The 21,977-nt window shown below is 43.1% G+C and overlaps 1 protein-coding gene across 4 annotated transcripts in view; it reads left to right on the top strand.

Annotated features, from left to right (window-relative positions):
• RASSF5 (Ras association domain family member 5) overlaps nt 1-21,977 on the top strand; it is a 117,722-nt gene that overhangs the window by 50,432 nt on the left and 45,313 nt on the right. For 2 of the 4 annotated variants that reach the window (XM_048496189.1, XM_048496190.1), the window contains exon 1: nt 21,317-21,815. The exons of the other annotated variants lie outside the window; for them this stretch is intronic. In XM_048496189.1, coding sequence (XP_048352146.1) covers nt 21,696-21,815 — 120 coding nt within the window. In that variant the 5' untranslated portion in view covers nt 21,317-21,695. Of the gene's footprint in view, nt 1-21,316; nt 21,816-21,977 lie in introns of those variants that run through there. 4 annotated transcript variants of the gene reach the window in all.

Here is a 21,977-nt window from a genome sequence, read left to right on the forward strand (position 1 = left end):
ACCTGTGTGGACACATCTCACCAGCAGTGTGGGTATAAGTTAAATTTGATAAACTGGTAATTATTATGCATAACTATACTATCTGCTATCTACATCATCCAGAAGCTCATTAACTAGATTTAGTCCATGAGTGGGACTCAAGGGATTTGAGCTCCTGCTAAGGAAGCATGATGTTTCTGCCTCAACCTACTTTTTAAACCATCAAATTGAACTGATTTGTAATTCCACACAAACAGCAAGGGTACCAGACTTGCATACTTGGCCCCTCAGGATGGGGAAAGCTGTAAGTGGAAGGTGGGGGTTACCCATTAAGAGAACACTACAAGTTTGCTGATGGTGCAAGATCGAATGTTAAGAGCTGATATGGTATCTCCAGCTGTGCTAGGAATACCATTGTTGGTTTCTAAACATCTGTATTATTGTCTGTATTTAATATTTACAAGAGCAGTATAACTACCGATGATTCTTCAGTGCATTGGTTGAGCCAATTATGGGTGAGGTGTGTGTTGCAGTTTTTGTTGCTACTAGAAAGAGATGCTTTTAAAAAGTTGGTGGCACAAAGCTACATTTTGGTCTCTTTCAAGTGGATATGCCTTTGGCTTAAACATCTGCTATGGTTTAAAGAAAAAACCTTTTATTTTTGGCAACTTAAACAAACTCATTGGTCATGCGAGGGTGGCTGTTACTTCTGCTGTTCATTGAAATTAATGAAATCAGACCAGTATTTTCTGAAACAGATTTGTACTTCAGGCCCCTAAACCTAACTTCATATGTTTAACCCATTTTTTCTCTAAAGCTTGGGGAAGTTATCGTGAAAGCAAGGAAATAAAGGATTTTATTTATTTATCTTGCTTTCCTATTGGTTCAAGGTGGCTTACAGTAATGGTTAAAACAACCAAAAATAAAATAGCAAGCCTCGAATTGAGATGAAAGGTGGGATAAAAGTGGATGGATAGCTATCACAGTCCTAAGAAGCATCCATCAAGAGATCTTCCTTTAGAACAGGGATGGGGAAATCATTTGGTCTGGCCCTGCCAAGGCAACCGCAGGCAGGACTCATAATTCAAATCTGGAGAAGCAGTTGCGAGTAGCAACATCATCAATACCAGCTAACATCGCCGCCTCACCAAAGAGAAGCAGTTTGAGCCATTACGTTAGGGGTGAGATAATTAAATGTTTGACCAAATATAGCAGGCTAATTTTTAAGTTGATAATTTGATATGGCCCGGAAATGATGTTATAAATATCCAAATGATCCTTGGCAGAAAAAAAGGTTCCCCATCCCTGCTTTAGAAGGCCAGCACTGGCCTGTATGGACAGCGTGTGTGGCTTTTTCTCATCTGCCGCATTTCAGCAGCTGGGAAAAGGAAGAGGGCTCCTGTGGCTGCAGCTGTCACTGCCAAGAGACAAGCAAGTAGGCAGAGGCTGCAGAAGATCTGGGGCAGGTGTGGCCGTGCTGAGACCACAAAGGGTGATGCTGGGTTGATTGCTGGTAGCCCAGAGTGAACACTGGAGTCCTGTTGCTAAAGTCACTCCTTCAAGGTTCCCAGTACATTATTGAAAGAGTATAACTTTTTTAACAGTTTTCTGCCTTGATTGCCAGTTTTTTCAGAGTCTTGGCCTTCTGCAGTAATGATTTAGAGCAAAGTGCATGATATCAGTAACGCTACTAGCTATTACAGATTTTACTGCAATTTCCCTGCCTCTGAATTTTGTTTATATTCATATTGATTTCAGGTAGTGCTCTGACCTGGATAGCCCAGGTTGGCCGATCTTGTGAGAGCTCAGAAACTAAGCAGGGTTGACCCTGATCACTATTTGGAAAGGGTTGCCGTAAGTCAGTTAAGACATACCAGCAAAAAATTAAATAAATATTTTTTAATAATTAGGCAGTACATAGTTGCATTATATTAAGAACATAGGAGTATTGAGTTAGTTGAAGACAAGCTGAGAGATATGTCACTTTGTGTTTTATATTGCATCAGTTTAATATTTTGCCCTGGGCCCTACCAGAAGGCTTTGCAATTAAATGGTTCTTGGTTAAGCATAGTAGTTTTTTTCAGATTGTTCTATTGTTTTCACAGTACACCGTATTCAGGGACCTGGTAGTGCATCACCAGATTCTCTATAGATTTGCATATTCTTCATTTTCCATCAGATTAGAAGAGGTATATTTTTTTCTTCAATGTATCCTGCATTTTATTCCATAAGACCATTCAAATCTGTCATTCTGAACAGAAAGGATTGTATAAGTATCTAAATTTAAACACAACTAACTGTAAGCCAGGGTATGTTCTGGTGTTGTTTGCTTCCTATTTCTTTTCCCCAAATATGTGCTTAAAATAAAAATAATTTAATAAAAACTTCCATTGAGGCATGACTGATCCAGACAGCCTGGAGGAGCTGTATAGAAGGGAAGAAAGAGAGAGTTAGTTTGTTTCCAAGCTATCAGGGATTTGGCCCAAGCAGAATGTCTGTTGAAAAGCCCGGTTTCATCTTGAGGGCGAAAAAACAGCCAATGCATTATTGATGATCCCAATAATAAAAACACAGCCAGTGAAGTCTTGTCATTTATCATTCTGACATTCCTTTTGGTGTGTATTCTCACCCACCTCATGAGGGAGGAGCTTTTTTCAAGTATTTTTTAATGGAAGAGGGGAAAAATTCCAGTTGCTTCAACACATGCCAACATTCACTTTTAGAGTGGGTGGTTAGGTGGGGCAGAGCAGCTTTGATATCCTGCAACAACCAGTTTGAGGACTTCCCAGAACCAGACTTTTGCCTTGCTGTTTTTAAAGCCTATGAAGGACTGTGTTCTCTGTTTTGTAACCTGAAGCAGCAAACAGCTTGTCCTTGTCAGATGAAATAAAACAGTTTTTACAAAATCATATAACAGCTGAGCTGGTGTTCTGAATGTCGACCTTGTAGGGTTGCCAGCTTCAGGTAAGGAAATTCCTGGAGATTTGAAGGTAGAACTGGGGAGGGACCCCTTCAGGTTATAATGCTATATAGAGTCCACTCTGTGAAGCTGCCATATTTTTCCAGGGGTACTGATCTCTGTAGTCTGGAGATCAGTTGTAACTCTGGGAGAACTTCAGGCTTCACCTGGAGGTTAGTAACCCTATGACCTTGATATTATCTGGTGTTATTCTGTCCTTCATCAAAGACCAATATGAACAAAAGCTGATTTTCATTCAAAGTCTGGAAGATGGTATTAAAATCCTAATTCATTTGGTTACTGAATGTTCCGTTTTGGTGATTGAACTGACCCACTATGTTTAATCCAGCTTGTGTCCCTGTGAGAAAGGCAGGCTATAAATAATGTAAACAAATACATGAAATAGTGGGCATAAATAACCAAAGCTGCATAGTGAGAAACACTCAATATAAAAAGATAAAATTGAATTTGCTTGCTTTTCTCCAGATTTTGTACTCTCAAGAAATTCACAGTTTAAAAATGGTGCTTTCTGCTCATGGTGGATTTCTGCTCATGGTGGATTTCTGCTCATTCAGTGGACTGTTCATATATTCCCTCTTCTTGCAACCAGTTGTGCTCCCCAAGATACAACTCCTGGGGAGACCCTTGGGAACAACATGGGAGGAAACATTGGTACCAGGTGGCCAGGGAGAAGGGCATATCCCATGCATTCATGTAAAGGTTTTCCAGTTTGAACCCAAACTCATACTAGGCTGGCTACCCTTCTTGCTGCCATTTCTTGTTCATTATAGGAAGTGCTGGCTTCAGTTCTGCACCTGGTCCCTAACTGGCATAGTGGCACACCCAGACAGCAAAAGGGATCTTCTGAGAAAGAAATGCAGCACTTCTACAAACCCTATCAGGAATACTGAGGATAGGTTAAAATCAGAAATAAAGAGAAATAATTCAAACAAACAGTGTTGTGTAATGTATTGTCGAAGGCTTTCACAGCCAGATTCAACTGGTTGTTGTGGGTTTTCCAGGCTGTGTGACCATGGTCTGGTAGATCCTATTCCTAACGTTTCACCTGCATCTGTGACTGGCATCTTCAGAGGTGAATCACAGAGGGAAGCATGTTACACTGGACACAGTGTGTAACAGACTTCCCTCTGTGATACATCTCTGAAGATGCCAGTCACAGATGCAGGTGAAACGTTAGGAATAGGATTTACCAGACCATGGTCACACAGCCTGGAAAACCCACAACAACCAGTGTTATGTAAATTTGAACATTCACAATGCTAGCAAACACAGAGCAGTAATCCTTGTCCATGAAATGTCTTCAACATAATTAAACGTTAATTCCGAGCATGCACACAATGCAAGTGTTCTGTCAGGAAGGGAGGTGGCAAAGAGACCAAAGAAGTTTTCTGGTTGTCATGTGACCTTGGCCCATTTTGGTATGGTTTCAGGGCAGGCGTCATTCTTATTGTACTGGTGGATGATCTGTGACTATAAGGGAAATCTCTTGTTGATCACTCTTCTACTTCCAATACAATGGATAACTCAGATTATTCAAGCATCTTGAGGCAAGAGTAGTGATTGTACTCAGAAAGTCATGGTGGATGATGAGACGGGGGCTTAGAATCTATCCTATTGGGTGTTCACAGAGCTTGATTCTTTCATCCCATGCTTCTTAATAGATGATGGTTTTGGGTCCGCTGTCTGAACTTTGAGTTGCATCATGCCATCAATATGCTGATGACACTCAGCTCTATAGTTTTTAAAATAATCTACCACATGCTGCAGTCCTTGTTTTGGATCAGTATCTGGATGCTTACATCAAGTGGCTAAGGGAATACATGCTAAAGATTGAATCCAGACAGAGTGTTGATATTAACTGTTCAGTCCCTGCAAAATATCACCACCTCTCCTGTTATAAGCCTGTTTAGCACTCAGATCCTCCAAATGGGGTCCCCCAGTGGAAGGGGAGAATTGACAAAACTCTCATATGCATAGAATGGTCAGCCTTTAGGTGGGAACTGGAGATCTTCCAGTTATCACAACTGATCTGCAGAATACAAAGATCAGTTTCTTGAGGAAAGAGGCAGCCGGGTAGGCATGATATCATATTCCTGCTGAACTAGCTCTGCCCCCAAATTTCCAGCATAAGCTAAGAAGAAGTGTGACAAAAGACAGAGTCCTGACTATAAACTATACAAACTGTGGATCAGAGATAATTAAGGCGCCACCCAGCAAGACTGTTGAATAATGATAATAAATGATATTATTTATAAAATAAATAATAATAACGTAAGTAGAGAGTTTTGTATTTGTTGATCGACACTGCTGGTCCAAGCAATTGATGGCCTCTAGGTCTGGTTGTGTTCTGCCCATGCTGTCTTCAATCTGATGCGTAACCTTCTTAGTAATGAGAAAACAAGGCCGGGAGTTCCACTTTTTTTCCAGTGGTAACTCAGATGCTAACAAAAAAGAAGGGCAGTGTAAGGAATTCCATAGAAGCAGAAATAAAAGGCTTTTTTGGTGTAAAAGACCGTTTATTCAGACATCCTAGAAAGCTCACGTACACGACGTGGCAGGAATAAAGTCTCCCGCCAGAAGCACCAGGTTATAACTCTGTCCATCCCATCCCCCCTCCCGGTTTCTCATGGGAACGGTGTTCTCATCTCTCTCGATGAGATAAGGCCTCCACCATAGTCTCCGCCGCAGATGCTGGCCCATCGCCCGGATTTTGGAATTCAGTCAAGGCCAGGCGGCTGTTCTGAACATCAACACCATTGAAACCCTTACAGGCAGCTTGGGATATGGATACTCTCCCTTTACATTGTAATGTACCCTAATAATTTGTGTATCAAATAATTTTCTAACTTTTGGCTTGCTACAGAAATGACAGCAAATCATCTTTAAATATAAAGTCCTGGGTTTTGTTGAATTTTCAGTTCAGCTAATTTTTTGAATCTCAGGAATTACAGTTTAAGGCCAAGTGTTCTACAGCTGTGCTATTTTACTTCAAGAAATTATCAACAGCTACTGGCTTAGATCTGCAGAATGGTGGATGACACAAACCTATTGGAACTGATCTTTGCCAGTTCCCTTTTCCCATGGCAGCTCTGTCCAAACCGCTTGAGAAGGTAGGAAGATCCCTAGGAATTCTGGAAATTCCACTTTGATCATAGCTCTTTAGATCCAAGTAACGAGTGGTCATTTTGCAACAGTTATGCCAGCTGCAGCCAGTACATGAACTGTTGTGATTTTGCACAGGGGTGTACAAAGGTATTTTCAAGTATTAATTTAGAGTACAAAGCTGAACTTTAGAAATCTCTCTCTCTTACAGGATATCCAAATGATCACTCAGATTGGGTTTTCCCAGTGATAAAATGTTGGCCTTTAAGTGATGGGAAAGTCCACTAGCTCTGTAATCAAAGTGCAGCTTTCAGAAAAGACATCTGAATTTCCCACCAAATAAAGTTGTAATTTCTGCACTGTAGCTTATTGCCTAGAGATTGCCTGAAAACAATTAGTCCTTAATCCTAGTTAAAGATGCACAAGCAATCTGCTGGTTTGGCTCACGTTCTGTCAACTGGTTGTGAAGAGAGACCTGCTTTTTCAGTGATCAGTTTTGACAGGTGATTGATCTGTTTGTCAGTGTTCACAGGCTGGTTCACTGTACTCCTTCCTAACCATACAGTACAATTGGCTTTTCATGCAAGCATGTTATCGCAGTGTCAAGGCTTGCCAAGCAGAGGCTTCAGATATGTAACTCCACTGTGTTTCAGCTGTCTGAGAGAGGGCCTTGCTATAATTGTTCCCAGACTTACTCAGGATCTGCAGGAATCCATGGTGCCAGCAACAGGGAAGCTACCAAGATAGTGGCAACAGGGAGCAATGAGGCAACAGCAGCAACACAGCATTGGCTCTTTTAGGCCCCAGTTTAATCACAGCCAACATCTGTCAAACTTGCCAGATGGCAACAGCAAAGGGGAAATGTTGCAACAGCAGGAACACAGCATGGGCCTTGTAAGATGCCACTTCAGTTACTGCTGTCTGCTGTCTGTAGTTCAGCCCAGCCAGGTCAATGAGAGGAGGAAACAGAATGCAGGTGCAGCCTAAGATTCCCCTGAGGTCTCACCAGACATTTAGTTCTGGAGAGACCTCTGATGGATTGACTGATCCTGACCTGATAGTGGGTTTAGAAATAGTGATGAGGTGGGAGGGCTCTTTCTCTAGGCTTCTCAGGAGACTCAGTAGAGAGAGCATGCATCTAGTGCTCTCTTCTCTCAAAGAGCTAGCTTCTAGCACTGTGTCTGGGGAAAACTGAAATACAGCAAACCCCCTGATCCCCCTGATGTCTAACTTTGCCCTGTTTCAGCCTTCCTCAAACACAAGGATGGGGGAGGGGATTAAAAATCCACTCCTCGAGTGGGTATCTACTCAGTCTTCATGATGGTTGCTGATCAGTTTGGATTAGCAGGGTCTTTGCACATGTGCAGTTTTTTGGAAGCGGGATGCATAGTAGTTTGGCAGGAGTTTGTGGCTGTTCTATGTGAACCAAACAGATTGTATAATTGGTTTACATCTCATAAACACCCACATTTGACTGTATTGAAGCAGTTTAGTTTCAGGAATGCCATTTGGAATAAATCAAACATTTACAGCTTTGTAAGCAAGCTCAGTGCAAGAGGCTCAAATCCTTATGTGCTGCTGCAAAACCAATAAATTAGATATTGTCGAGGGTGTATATTCAAAGGATGGAGAGAACCTGACATTCTGAAGTGTGGTGGAAGCAGTTTGAGCATGCATTCACTGCATTCCAAGCCATTATGTATCATAGAGGAACGAATGTGTATTCCTTCTATCACCCTTTGAATGTCATTCTGTCCGTTTTCATGGCAAGCTTCGTATCTGCTTCTGGGTCTTCTTTTCAGTGCTCGTTCTCTGTTGATAGTGTAGGTTTCTTGCATTGTGATATCTGTCTAAACTGGACAGCTCCTTTGGGCTCTTTATCTATAAAGGTAGATGGTGGTGTATTCTGCTTGTCTGTAGAAATCTGAAAAGCGTTTGAGGGAGAGTATTTTTACAGTTGCTCATAAATAGAATAGAAGAATTCATGGTTGACTGTATAAGTAACACATCTTAATCAGAGGAAGCAGCATGCCAGGAAAAAAAATTCCAAGACTTGTCAGCTGCTTTGAATCATCTTGATGTTAGTGGGTTCAAGCACAGTTAACCCTGTGATTGGATTATTGCCTGGGCTCCTAACACCCTCTGAACTTCACCTAGTTCTCTGTCGCAGCTAGCTCAGTGCAGCCAAACTGAAACTTGAGCCCAGCGGTCTGCAGCTTTAATGCTTATTTTTGCCCATGGCTCTGTTTTTCATGCTGCAAACAGACCATTTTATTATTTAAATATAGCAACTGTAACCCTTCATTTTAGTGGCCAGTGCTGAGATGCATTGAGAGACTGGAATAATAATAGAAGGGCTTCAAAAGAAATGTGTTCTCCTAAGTGTCAGAGAACTCTGTGCAATCATTCACTGCAGCACCCTGTTGTAATTGGAGATGGTAACAGACCAGGATGCTTTAAGTTGCTACTTCCAAACTGTCAAGCAGCAGCTTTATTGATTTGATGTGGCTACCTGCTTGATTACAAATTGTAATGGCATTCTTGTCCCTTTCTTTTGAGATTGTCTGCTGAGACATCAGAGATCACTGTGACTGGTAGAGTTACCAGTGGGCATTAAGCATCATCAGAGGCATGCTGGATTAGCACTGGGTAGGTGTGCGACTGGAGAGTTCAGCTTGATATGCTGATATTAGAATGTCCTCAGCTGCATAGTTATAACCCAGAGGCCTACCTGCCTTCAGTGTCCACTGGGAGGGATCTAACCCTGCTCCCCAGTTGCTGCTAAGCAGTGGCGAAGCAGTATTGCATCCCGCCCTATGCCTTCAATTCTGTTCTGCAAAAAAACAAACAAACAAAAAATGCAGCAAACCAGCTCCTAGAATAGTGGAGTTCATAACAAGTAAAGAAAGGGAGAGCAGCAGATTGAGACTGACATAATCTGTAACAGTTGTTACAACTGCTTATAAAAAGATGATAGGTAAAGGCAGTCCCCTGTGCAAGCACCAGATCATCACTGACCCATTGGGTGGCATGACATTTACTAAGCAGACTATGTTTACAGGGTGATTTGCCATTGCTTTCCCCAGTCATCTAAACCTTATCCCCAGCAAACTGGGTACTCATTGTATCAACCTTGGTAAACCCTTGAGCTAGCTGGCTACCTGAAAGCAACTTCTGTCAGAATAGAACTGAGGTTGTGAGCAGAGCTTTGACTGCAGTACTGCACTCCCTAAAATGATGGCAATTAGCTATATTTGAATAATGTAGAACCACCCTTTAGTGAGTAGGAGGAGTTTTGAAAGGTGTTTCTGGGGCATTTTTTCCCAAGAAGAGAGAGTGGTCTTCAAATGTTCTTTTGCCAAATTCTGTGCAGCCCATCAGACTCTTTTAAAAAGCACTTTTCTCACTTCCCTCCCATCATAACATGAGGCTGCTTCACAAGAAATCTCTGCATGTGAGTATGTTTTAGCATTTGGATTTTCTGATAATGAGAAGTATGCACATTTCTAAGACTGATTATAAAGACATGCCATTTTGTACTGTGAGGTTACTAGGTCATTCTTGCAGTGGGGAAAATGAAAACAGAGTCCTATGGCACCTTAGAGACTCTCAAATTGATTATTGGACACCCTTTTGTGGCCTTGAGGCCACTCAGTGAAGGGCTACTGATGACAGGGACTCTAAACTCAATTTACAATAAAACTGATAATCTTTAAGATGCCACAAGAGTCTTCTTTTGTTTTTGCAGCAGCTATCCTGCTAGAATTCTTTGTTGTGTTGCCCTTTTAAAGCTACCAGCTACTGGCCTCATCCTAGTATCCACAAGTTGTAATCCATTTTTAACAAAAACCTGTGCTTATTGCAAAGTCTTATAAGAAACTGCCTGTGCGTCAGCTCAATCATGTTTAAATCAAACCTAAGTTTTGACATGTCACTTGAAATGCAATACAGTTTTTCCCTGAGGGAGTTTTTTATTTTGTTTTTAATGTACAAAATGCATCTATGGAGGCCACAATCAGAGAAGGAAGGCCAGGTGGGCTGGAGGGCAATCTAGTTTTATATAGTTTCTCTGAACTGCCAGCTAAAAGAATAACTCTTGTATTTGTAGGATTGAGATTGGTCGGAAATTTATTTTATTTACTGTTTTTACGTCCTGTCACAACAAAGCTAACACTATTTTATCACTGAGTCATGAGACTTCAGCACACCTTTATCTTTTTGTGTAGCTGGGTTGTTGTTTTTTCTCTTTATGGTATATTATCTGTTTTCTGTGATTCATTGTGTTGTTTATTATCAGTGCCACAACAAGGTCCAAGAGACCTTAATGGTTATCAATAGTAAGATTGTGATGACAATCAAGCCATTAGAGCACAATAATATTATAGTAAAATCATTATTCATAACCTGCTAAAAATTCCCCACCCCTTCAAATGAGGCCTGTGGTCTAACCTTGAGCCAGTCGCAGTTCTCTCAGAATTCTCTCAGTCCACACAGATTCAGGCAATGGCAAACCACCTCCAAATGTCTCTTGCCTTGAAAACTCTACTGTTACCAAATTGGTCTTGGTCTATTCCCTTTTAGTTTGGGATATTAGCAGGGATAGACCTTGCACTGTGGGGAAGGGGTGTTACTGGGATCTTTACCACCAATTTATATAGTAGTTTTCCCTTTCAGAAATCTGCAGGAAACCAGAATTTAAGTGAAGTTTAACAATTTTATTAAAGGACAATAATAATAATAAAAATACACAGGTAGTTTGGTAAAAAAAGCACAGAGTTTTCAAGGAGCCTAGGATATAGATAGAGATGAAGGTTAAATTGGGAATAGCAGAGGGCATTGAGGGAAAGGTGATACTTACTGATCTGGGAGAAGGTTGAAGGAAATGAGGCCAGCACTTCTCCCAGGCACAATGGAGCAAGGTCCAAGGTTGGCACCAGGTCCAAAGGTGAGGGACCCTAATTTGGGAGGATTAGATATAGGACATTTTAGCCCTCCAACAATGCTAAGAAAGACAATCTTCCTGGACAAAACTAGTTTCCATTTTCAGGAGAGAACAATACAGTGGAACATTGCTTAAATGAGTCAGAGCCAGGGAGAGTCTAATTTTTGATTAAATGTTAGGTAGAGTTGATGAATTTACAACTCAGGATATTCCAGTTCAGAGTAAGGTTTGATTGCTCTCTGATAGTTGTGCAGGAAAGGTATGATTGTATTGTCTATGAAAGAAAGGTCTCAGGAAAACTGATTGTGTTAAGGCTGAGTAGTGTTTGCATATCCTTTGTAAGCTAGAGGACAGGTGTGTCGTTTCCAGGGCTGTGGCTTTTCTTAGCCAGATGGCAACGATCCAAGCTGCAGGAAAGGTGTTGCACACTGCTATGCATATTGATTGGGAGTGGAAAAGCATGTTCAGGAGAAGCCCCTCTCTTGGTATCAAAGTCCAGAATCAAGATTTGATATCCATCTTAGTCTGAACTGTCGTCTACTACTACTACTACTACTACTACTACTACTACTACTACTACTACTACTACTACTACTACTACTACTATTATTATTATTATTATTATTATTATTATTATTATTATTATTATTATTATTATCCCATTCTTTCCAGCCAATAGAAGTGACTGATAGGGCATAGTCCAAAAACAGGGCCCTCACCTTGCCATGGGCTTCCTGCCAACATTACAGGGTCACCATAAGTTAGCAGTGCTTGATCACACACTCACACACACACACACAAAACTGACAGCATGACTCAGTAGATATAATACTACCAGCTCTTCTGAGAACAGCAAACTGCTTAACACATTATTGAAATAAAAACATTCTAACTAAAGTTTGAGTGTTAAAAATTGGACCTGTTGAACTTTCCTAGGGAGGAAATCCTAAAACAAGGGGACAGCTATTGAGAGAATCCTACTCCTTAACTCTTGAGAAATGAATTGGGTATCACTGAAGCTGTTTAGCACCAGTTTGATGATCACAAACTTTCATCCTAGGTTCAACCTGTGCCTTCCATTCTATCCCTACCTATCTCTTAACTATGTCACCCTACCCAAACCTCTTCCTACTATCCTTTATAGCTAAAAGACAGGGAAACTGACTTTTCCAAGAACAGAAATTAAGAGTCTGGCATGAAAACTATTAGCACACAATTTTATTTGTTATTTCCTTACCCATATTCAGGTATTGGCCAAAACTAGCCAATGAGTCCACAGCTGCCAGATGCAATTCCAGAAAGCGCTCCTGTGCTTTAAATAGATAATCTTGTTGGCAGTTTACTTTATCATGTAGCTCCAGGGTTCCATTCTGGAAATATGAATTCAGCAACGAGCTCAGTACTCAAGTATCTGATATTAGGAAGGAAAGATGTTCATTTTGTCTGTGGTTTTATAACAGTGATGGCGAACCTTTTCGAGACCGAGTGCCCAAATTGCAACCCCAAACCCACTTATTTATCGCAAAGTGCCAACACGGCAATTTAACCTCAATACTGAGCTTTTAGTTTAGAAAAAATGGTTGGCTCCAAGGTGTGCATTACTTGGGAGTAAGCTTGGTGGTAGTTGGTGGCTTTGCTTTGAAGCAACTGTGCAACTTTTCCAATGGGTGAATCACAACCCTAGGAGGGTTTACTCAGAAGCAAGGCCCATTGCCAGCAACCGAGCTTACTCCCAGGTAAAGGATCTTCGCATGAAAATCAGTGGGGTTTAACAGCACTTAACAGGGTTACCTACGCTGCTTCCCCAAAACTAGGTCTTAGGTTTAATGTTAATAATCAAGCCCAGCAGCCCAGGTCAGCCTAGAATGTATCTGTGGGGGGTGGGGGGGTGGGGGGTGGGACTCTGGCACCCGTGCCATAAGTTCGCCATCACTGTTTTTAAATGTGTTTTAGAAATTCAATGGGAAGGCTACATGGGGTTCTGGGAGGTAGAAAAGAGAGGTAGAATGAGAGCTGATTTTAAAAAGGCTGGCAAGGCTGGGGAATTAAGAAGAATGGAACAGAGGAAAATTATAGGTCTCAAAGAGACTGGGAGGAACCTGCCTTAAGAGGCCACAGGATTTATTTGGCTGGGGTAGGACTGTTTGTATAAAGAAGTAATGCAGTTTGGAACTGATGGAGCAACCTAGGACTTAGATGACAGCAAAGAAGAAGGAGCCCTGAAGAAATATTCAATTCTGCAGAAGAACAGAGTTGCTGGAGATGTGGGAGCAGTCCTTGGGGATAGCAGAGATAGGGGAGGGAGTTCAGTAGGAAAGTGATGTGTAAGCATTTTCACATATGCTGAATAATGCACTTTCAATCCACTTTCAAAGGACTTTAATGATCATTTGCAAGTGGATTTTGTAGTTCATACTGTAAAACCCAGTTGCAAAGTGCATTAACAAGTGGAATGAAAGTCATTATTCAGTGAGCATGAAAGCTGTCATAGAGTCTACTCTCCTCCAAAGGATCTGTAGACTGGAGGTTAGTGTCATGGCCTGCTGAGTGCACCGGAGAGAGAGAGAGAGCATACTTCCAAGTCCTGAGGAAAAGCAGTCCAGTGCAAGCCATAAAAGCCAAGCAAGGGGCAGGTCAGTCAATCCAGTCTTGGTCCACTAATCCAAAATGTTCAATCCAAGAACAGGTGCTGCAGAAACTACCAGGCTGTTTCCCAAAGTTGCTCCTGCAACTCTTACTGTTTGCAGCTGCCTCTTATAAACCTGCATTCCTACTCAGTCTGAATCCTGAGTTGACTCACAACCATCCCTTCGACGCCTTTGGGCCTCTGCGGGCTCTGTGTTTTTTGGCATGGAGTGCCTGATGGCCACGATGTCTGAGCTGCCTCATGGAGCCAGGTGAGCTGGGAGAACTGTCTGCCCTGTCCTCCTGCTCTTGGCTTGGGCCAACACTGTCTTCCGCCTGTGTGACTTCTGGCTGCTCATGCAATTCAACCAACTGTGGCTCTGGAGATTCAGCATGCTGAGACTCTGATGAAGCTGGGTCATCGTGCCAGTGTGTGGTTCCTACTGCTCTGGCAAACAACACGTGCACAATCTGTGTTCATAGCTTATCTTCATTCAGTCACAGCCTTTGTTCTCCATACCCCACAATGTTCATTGCCCTGCCCACCCCAATAACCAACTTGTGTCTTTCCATGGGACTGAAGCCTGAAGAAAGAGCTCCTGGGAGTTCTTCCAGTGAACCACTGCTGATTCAATTGTTCTCCATACTAACTGCTCACACTGCTCTCTGAGCTGATGTGCATTCTTTTGAATTGCATAAGGAGCAATCCTTTTTTGCACATTTGCCTTCTGACATCACGAAATGAGGAAGAAAGGTAAGCTTTTGTAAGCATTACTTCCTGGTTTGTCAGAAGTTCATCCTCAGACTACAATAAGGGATGTAGCCACTGGTTACATCTGAATATTGAGCATGTTGTGTCTTGACTGCTAGTGTTAAAACCAAGTTTTCTTTGGAAAAAGCCCCTTTTTGTAACTCAAAGCATTCTCTGAAATGAACATCTGTTTGGGCAATGATGACATACAATATTTTCTCTTCAGCCTGTTTCATCTTCTGACTTCCCTTAAATAAAGTGGTTGTTTGGGGTTAACACATATATCTACTTACATATTAGTTTTCTAGTTTGAGTCATTATGAAATGGCCATATTCTCTCACCAGTTGTTTTCACCCTAATCTCTGAGTTTGAAGAAGTTGGGGCACCCAAGGGAAAGTAAGTAAACAGCCTTTCCTGAATATGTTCCATGTTCCTGGTATAAACTGGTATAAATTGGCCTGCATGTAAAGAACTGGAAAGAGGGGCAATTATTTCCTCTTTGGATTGAAGTGGCAACTTTGAAGCAGGGGGGTGGCTAGTTTTGAGCTTAACCACTCCAGAATGGTTTCTGAATGAAATGCAGTGGAGATCTTGCTAGGGTCACTGGAGCTCAGTAACTCTCACAACAGAAGATCACAACGATACAACAAGTTTTGAAAGGGGGTGGGATGATGCAGTGGATTATTTTGCGATGCTGAGCTAGCAGAGTAATTGGTGCATCCCATCCTAAGTGCTTAAATGCTGGAACAGCAGGTTTTCAGTTGCAAGGGAGGAATAATGTGAACAATGTAAATTGTGTCTGGGAGGAGAAATGAATATATTGCAGCTGATGAGTTTCTGTTGACGCAAGGCTGATCCTGCTGACGCCAAAAGATGTGAGATACCAGGCAGATCACAGAGGATGTTGGCGAAGTTGTACAGATGTGTGAGTTGGGCATTCTTGCCCATTATTTGTTTAGGCTGACTTTCTACTTGGTCAGGGTCCCAAGGAGGTGCACATAAAAACATTAGAATAATTAAAAGTAGCAATTAAATGTATAAAACAATTCAGTGAAAAGACAAACAATACCGGATTCAGGGAGTAGGATGGTTATTGGTGGTATGCTAGCTAAAACAAAAAAACACCCCTTCACCTGCTGGAGGAAGATTCCAATAGTGGGAGACAGCCAAACCTCCCTGGGGAGGGGGCTCCAAAGTTTTGGTGCCATGACTGTGAAAGTCCTTTCTCAGGTCACTACCGTTTAGCCTCAGATGAGAGAGGCTACCAAAGCAGGGCCTCTGAGAATGATTGGAGTGAATGGGAAGGTATGCCGCTCCCAGGTCATACAGGGCTGTAAAGGTCAGTATCACCACCTCAAAAGTTTACCTACATATTGAGGTGCAGAAATGATTCAAATGGAAATGTTCTCATTGAGTCATTCACTAATTATCATATCTCTGAAAGTTTTTTTAATTCTCTGATAATGCCTGCAGTTAGAAACACACAAATCACCTTGCTGCATCAGAATGATCCCATAACCAAGGTTAGCAAATCAATAGCCATCTCATGCTGCTTGTACTCATGTTGTTCAAATGTGCATTGCCTTCCAGCTTGCAGTTTTCGTTAAGCAATCATGGCTACTAAACCATGATACATCTACTCCTTTGTGAATCCCCCTTTGTTTAATCCCCCTTTAAAGTAAACTGTGTTGGTAACTATCATCACATTGTGTGGAATAATATTTTGTCATTTAATAATAGGCTATGTGAAGTCTTGTTATTTGGCTTGAGTCTTCTAATCAGTTTTAATAAGTGACCTCACACTGAAATGTCATAGGAGGGGAAGAAAAATGTCCTAGCCACTTCCCCTAAAAACATGCATAACTTTATAAATCTCTGCCACATTCCTACCACTTGTCTGTCTTTCCCCTCTAAACAACCTACATGCACTTCAGCATTTCTCACAGGGAAGGCTCTCCAACTCCTTGATCATTTTGGCTGACCTCTTTTGGACCTCCTCCATCACTTCAATGTTCTTTTGCAGTGAGACTGCTTGAACCATATGCCAGATGAAGTTGTGCCACAGATTTGTATAAGGCCATTACAATATTGGCTGTCTTATTCTCTTTCCCTTTTGTAATAATCGCAAACATGAAATAGAGTTTAAGTAAAAAAAAAACACCTGCTGCATGGTAAGTTGACATTTCAGTTGGACTGTCTCTCATAACCCTAAAAGTTCTTTCCTAATTAGTCACTGCCGGTTCAGATCCCATCATTGTGCATAAGTATGGTAGGTTTGGGATTGTAGAGTAGGCTTCTCCTCTCGTTGGTCTTTTCCGCACAGCAGAAATAATATGTCCTGTAGATGTTTTTAAAAGATCCATTTTGGCTTTTTGTGTTTGCTCTGCATGGACAACGCAAGTGTTGGCAGCCAAAATCTCTTTTTTTCCTGCCTGCTAACCAACAGAGCTCTTGTCAGTTTCATAGTTCTGCCCACCATTTTGTTGTTGTTGCTGCTGCTGCAGAGCTTCTCCTGCCTCTGCCATTTGGTAAAGGTTTCCTACGGCAGTTTCCTCTGCTTGCAGGTCATCTGCATGCGATTTCACTGTAAAAAGTACATGAATAAAGTTTGTTTTGCCTAATGAGCCTATGCATGTGTCATTTTCCTTTTTTTGTTTTGGGGGATGTCTATGAAGTTATGACAATGCAAATACATGCATATTGCAGATTCTCATGTTGTGACATCATAGCTTTGCAGACATCCCCCTCAAAACAAAAAAGAGGAAAAATGATATGTGTGTGGGATCACTAGGCAAAACAACCCAAATTCATATACTGCTTACAGTGAAATTGCACATGGATGAGTTGCAAGCAGAGGAACCTTCTGTGGGAAACCCTCACCAAATGGCATAAGGAGAAGCTCTGCAGCAGCACACAAAATGGTGGGCGCAACTGCTGTGAAAATGAAAGTAAGATCTGAGGAGAGGGAGAAATAAAGCATGTCCTGCCTACAGAGGCGTAGCAAGGAAAAATGGAGCCCAGGGCAAAATCTGAGTTTTGCACACACACACACCCCGCCTGTGTGGTGACCACCCTCCCCTATCATGACCAAACAACTATTTTTTTTGCACCAGGTCATTTCAAAGTCACTATCACATTAAAGAACATGCCCCAACTCACAAATCTGAAAACAGCAATGGTTCTATGGTCCATGGGCAGAGCAAGCTTGCTGGGGCTGGGGCTGGGGCTTGGAGCTGGGAGAGCTTGTTCTGCCTATAGATCCTGTGATACATGGGCAGAGCAAGCTTGTTGGGGCTAGGAGGGCTGGGAGCAGAGGCGGAGCGAGGGGAAACTGCACCTGGGGCACCTGCGTCCCTGCTGTAGTGCCAGAACACCACACTATGCCCCTGCCATGCCCCCTCCATGGCCCAGCCGTGCCTCCACCACACCTCCACCCAGGGCGTCATCCCTCTTTCCCCATGGACGCTACACCACTGACTGGGAGAGCTTGTTCTGCCCATGGATCCTGTGATCCATGAGCAGAACAAGTTTGCTGGGGCTGGGGGAGGGGTCAGGGAGAGCTTGTTCTGCCCATGAACCCTGTGATCCATGAGCAGATCAGGCTGGCTGGGGGGGGGGGGCTGGAAGAGCTTGTTCTGCCCATAGATCCTGTGACCCATGGGCAGAGGAGGCTGGAGTGTCCCTCTCTCTGAGAGGAACCCTCTCAGAGGAAGAGGGGCACTCCAGCCTGCAGCCTTGGCATTTGTCGCTCGCCCTTGCACGGGAGAGCAAGCCCATTGCTCTCCCTTGCAGGGGAGAATGGTGATGGACCTTTCCCAGCCCTGGATTGCTCCGGGGCTCTGAAAGGCCTGTTGCTTGCCCTTGCGGGGGTGAGCAGCGATGGGCCTTTCCCAGCCCCAGATCGCTCCGGGTCTCAGAAAGACGCCTCAACCACCCTTGCAGGGGAGAGCAGCGATGGGTTTTTCAGAGCACTCCAGGTCTTGGACAGGCCCCTCACTTGTCCTCCCTAGTGGGATTCAGCCAGTTAGCTACTGGCTGAATCCCATCACTGGCCACGCTATGCCCGCCTGCCCCACTTACCTTGTCTGGTGGCTGGGCCTGGCAGGGTGAGGGGGAAATAATCCCCTGGGCATGCCCCTGTAAAGGAGGAAAGACGTTGCTGGGCCTCTGTTCAACGTGGGCATGGTCACATCGTGGTGCCTCTTTCTTTCCTGGACGTTTGGGGGGCAATTTTTCCAGCCCCATGTGACTCCCATGGGGCGCCAGGGGCGTTTGTCCCCAGATGTCCTAATGGCAGCTATGCCACTGCATACCTGCTTTTGTTTCAAAGGCAAGAGAGAGACACCTTCAACCCGTTTTCAAGAAAAAGATTGCTAATTTAGCAATTTTTGAAAAATCCAGGTTGAGAGAAATAAAACATTTTGAAGATGTTTTGGGAGAGAGAGCTGTGCAAACTTCTTCCCCAAAATGCTTTTTAGAACATCCTCAAGAGGTTATAGTTCTGTTACATGGAAAAGGGCATCGGAAATCAGTTTGAACCAAGTGTAAAGATATTGAAGAGCATTGCCTTGAATCCAGAATGTTTATGGGGGCGCATGCAAAACATGGTTTTTTTTAGCTTCTTCCTTCTGTGGCAGCCCCAATGCCCCTGAAATTATATTTGTAGAGAACAAAATCCCCAGGAAACAGGACTTCTGAGAGTATTTTAGGCTGTTGTGGAAGAGGGGATGGGAATATTGCAATCTGTGGATGTTGTGGGGGGACGGGGGAGGGAATACTTTCTGTCCTTCAAATGCTGGTATGGATCTAAAGATGTTTCTTGGCTCAGTGATGCAGGTATTTACAAGATAGAGGGTGGGTTTGGAAGCAGCAGTTACTCAGGTTAATTCTCTAATATATTAAGCCCTGCACAAGACTTAGTAATAAAAACTCTCATATTTTTTTAAAAAAATCAGTAAGCTGCTTTTAAAAATAGGATTTTAGCTTAGAAATGACACAGTTCTCTACAAGTATTCTGCAATACTTCATTAGAGAATGAGGAGGAAAGTGATTTAAAATCTCCTTGAAAGTGTTTTCTATCATTTGAGGTTGGGGTTTCAGGTCCATTTTGAATTGGAGTGGGGCAGCAGCATGGTCTGGGTGCTGTTTTTGGCTTTTCTGCTCTTCCTAAATGTTAATGGAGACTAGAGTAGCAAGTACCACCACTAAAGCACCAGACCTGTTTTCCTCTTCAGCAGGGTATCCAAACATGGAAAGAATACTACAGCTCCCTTAGCGGTACCCCCTCCCCCAGCACTGCCTGGCTCAGCTCTCCTCCCCGCCTTGGGATCCGAGGTGCTAAAAGCCCCAGTGCTCCCCCCAGGGGAGGGAGAGCAAGGGGGCTTTTAACAACTGGTTTGCCTAAACTGGACCGAACTTTCTGAATCTCACCACTGGTTACCAACCTCAAAACTGGACTTGGAATGCTCCCAAAATTACAGCCGATCTCCAGACTACAGAGATCAGTTCTCTGGGAGGAAATGGCAGCTGTGGGAGGTGGACTATTTGACACTGCATCTCTGCTGACCTCCCTCCCCACCCCAATCCCCATCTTTCCTAGGCTTCACCTGAATTTGGCAACCCTATGAAGGGTGAAGTTGGCAACTCTATGATGTCATTCTGGTTGCCTGCTGTTCCACTGTGGCCGTCAATAGGAGTTGCTGAAGATGGTGCACCACTGAGTGGCAGGCTCAGAATAATTGGATGAGAGGTGATGTGAAGGACCATGGCAGATTGCAGTATGTGCCTTTCAAATGACCAGGAGTATATGTTAAAATTTCATTTTGGGAAAAGAATACTGAATCTTGACACCTCATACAGTTGTGCAGGTAGTCTGCAGAAAAAAAACATTTTGTGAACATTTGTTTTTAAAACCTTATCAATATTCTTGAAGACAGAGGAGTTAACATCTCAGAATCAAGCTACATGTTAATGGGAAATGAATCTGATCTTTCGGTGTCTTCTTTACTGGTGAAAAACAGCCGGGTTTGTTTCTGAAGGGAGGGGCTAGAGACAAGCCACTGAATAGGAGTGCGAACCCTTTTCCCTTGCAGCGCACCCATAATGGAAAAGTTGAACCTGAAGAAGGGCTATTGCTGAGGGTATGATCAAAAGTGCCGCCTGCTTGTGCCAGCAATGCTGAAAAATCACCCTGACTGTTCTAAAATTAGCTGCAGTATACTGAGGCACGCAATGCTTCTTGTGCTGAAGTGTTGCTAGGGGAATCTATCCTTCCATTTCTCTCTGCTATGCATCAGTGTGATTGATTTATTATTAGGATGGGAAGGCGAATGGAAATCCCTTCATGCCAGGTGTTTATTGAGCTTCTAGGGGAGTCCAGTGGGTTGTCCAGGTGTGAAGGAATGGGAGGGAGTGTGTTCGAAGGTTTAGGAATTCAGATTGGGCTCCCCACCCCATTTGTATTTTATCTGGATTTCTTGGCAAAAGCTGCACAAGTCAGTTGCTGGGCAGAGAGCAAACCCAATGCCAGGGCTTGTTTTTGGGCAGCTTTCCAGTGAGATAAGGAATGCATTAAATTGCCACAGAATATTCACCTGGGAGGGCGCTGCACTGCACTGGCGATTTTTCTCTCATAACTCATAATATATTTTTAATTGGCTTTTCTGATTTCTTTCCCTACCTTTCGTATATGTTGTTGTTATGGACACTGGAGGCTGTACCTCCTCCTATCCTATGGGATAATTCTGCTTGTCTTTTAAGCTGTGCCAATCAAAATCAGCTGAGGTGCTGACAATTCACTCTCACAAAGCCTCTGCAGAAAACTGTGTGCAGAAATCTTGCAAGAGGAAGTGGTTCAACTCTGTTCGACAGAAAGCAAGCGGGAAGGGGTGGGGGAAGGAGGGAGGTGATGCTGTTCAGCAACCTACCTCACGGGGCTTGTCGATAAGAGATCAAGCCACAGATGGTGAGTGAGGGAGTGAGCCAGGAGCTGAAGGAAGTCTCTCAGGATCTTGTACCCTCTCCACTTCTGGCAGGGGTTTGCTGGAAAAGAGAAAGAGAAACCTGCAGATGAGAAGACAGGCTGTTTGTTTTTTTTAAAAAGGAGATCTTTCTTGGTTAGCTGATCATAAGAAACTGTTGCACAGCATAGCATGTGGGTTCTGGAGGAGGTGAATCCGTGTATGCAGCTGACTGCACAGGAACTGGATTTAGAAACCCCTCGGCTGCTGCAGTGAGGTGGGAGTTGGATGGTTACCTGGCTCTGTGGTTCACAGGAGGACTCCACATGTTCTGAGAACTCGGGATCCCCTCTTAGATGACTGTCGACAACAGCATGAGCAGTGGCTACTGTAGCTTGGATGAGGACACGGATGACTATTTTTTCACAGCTAGAACCACCTTGTCTAGAAATCTTCACGGCAAATGTACTGCAAAGGTAACATGCTTCTGTAATAATCTCTACCTCCCATAACAAGGTCTATGTTTGTTGCTAGCTATCAGGTTATCAAAATTAGCCCACTGACTAATATGCTAGTGGCATTTATTTTACCATTATATTAATTTGCATGGCCAGCTTGTTTATTTTCAGGGGGCTTAC

Source organism: Sphaerodactylus townsendi, linkage group LG05 (genome assembly GCF_021028975.2).
Source record: "Sphaerodactylus townsendi isolate TG3544 linkage group LG05, MPM_Stown_v2.3, whole genome shotgun sequence".
NCBI classification, from domain to species: Eukaryota; Metazoa; Chordata; class Lepidosauria; order Squamata; family Sphaerodactylidae; genus Sphaerodactylus; species Sphaerodactylus townsendi.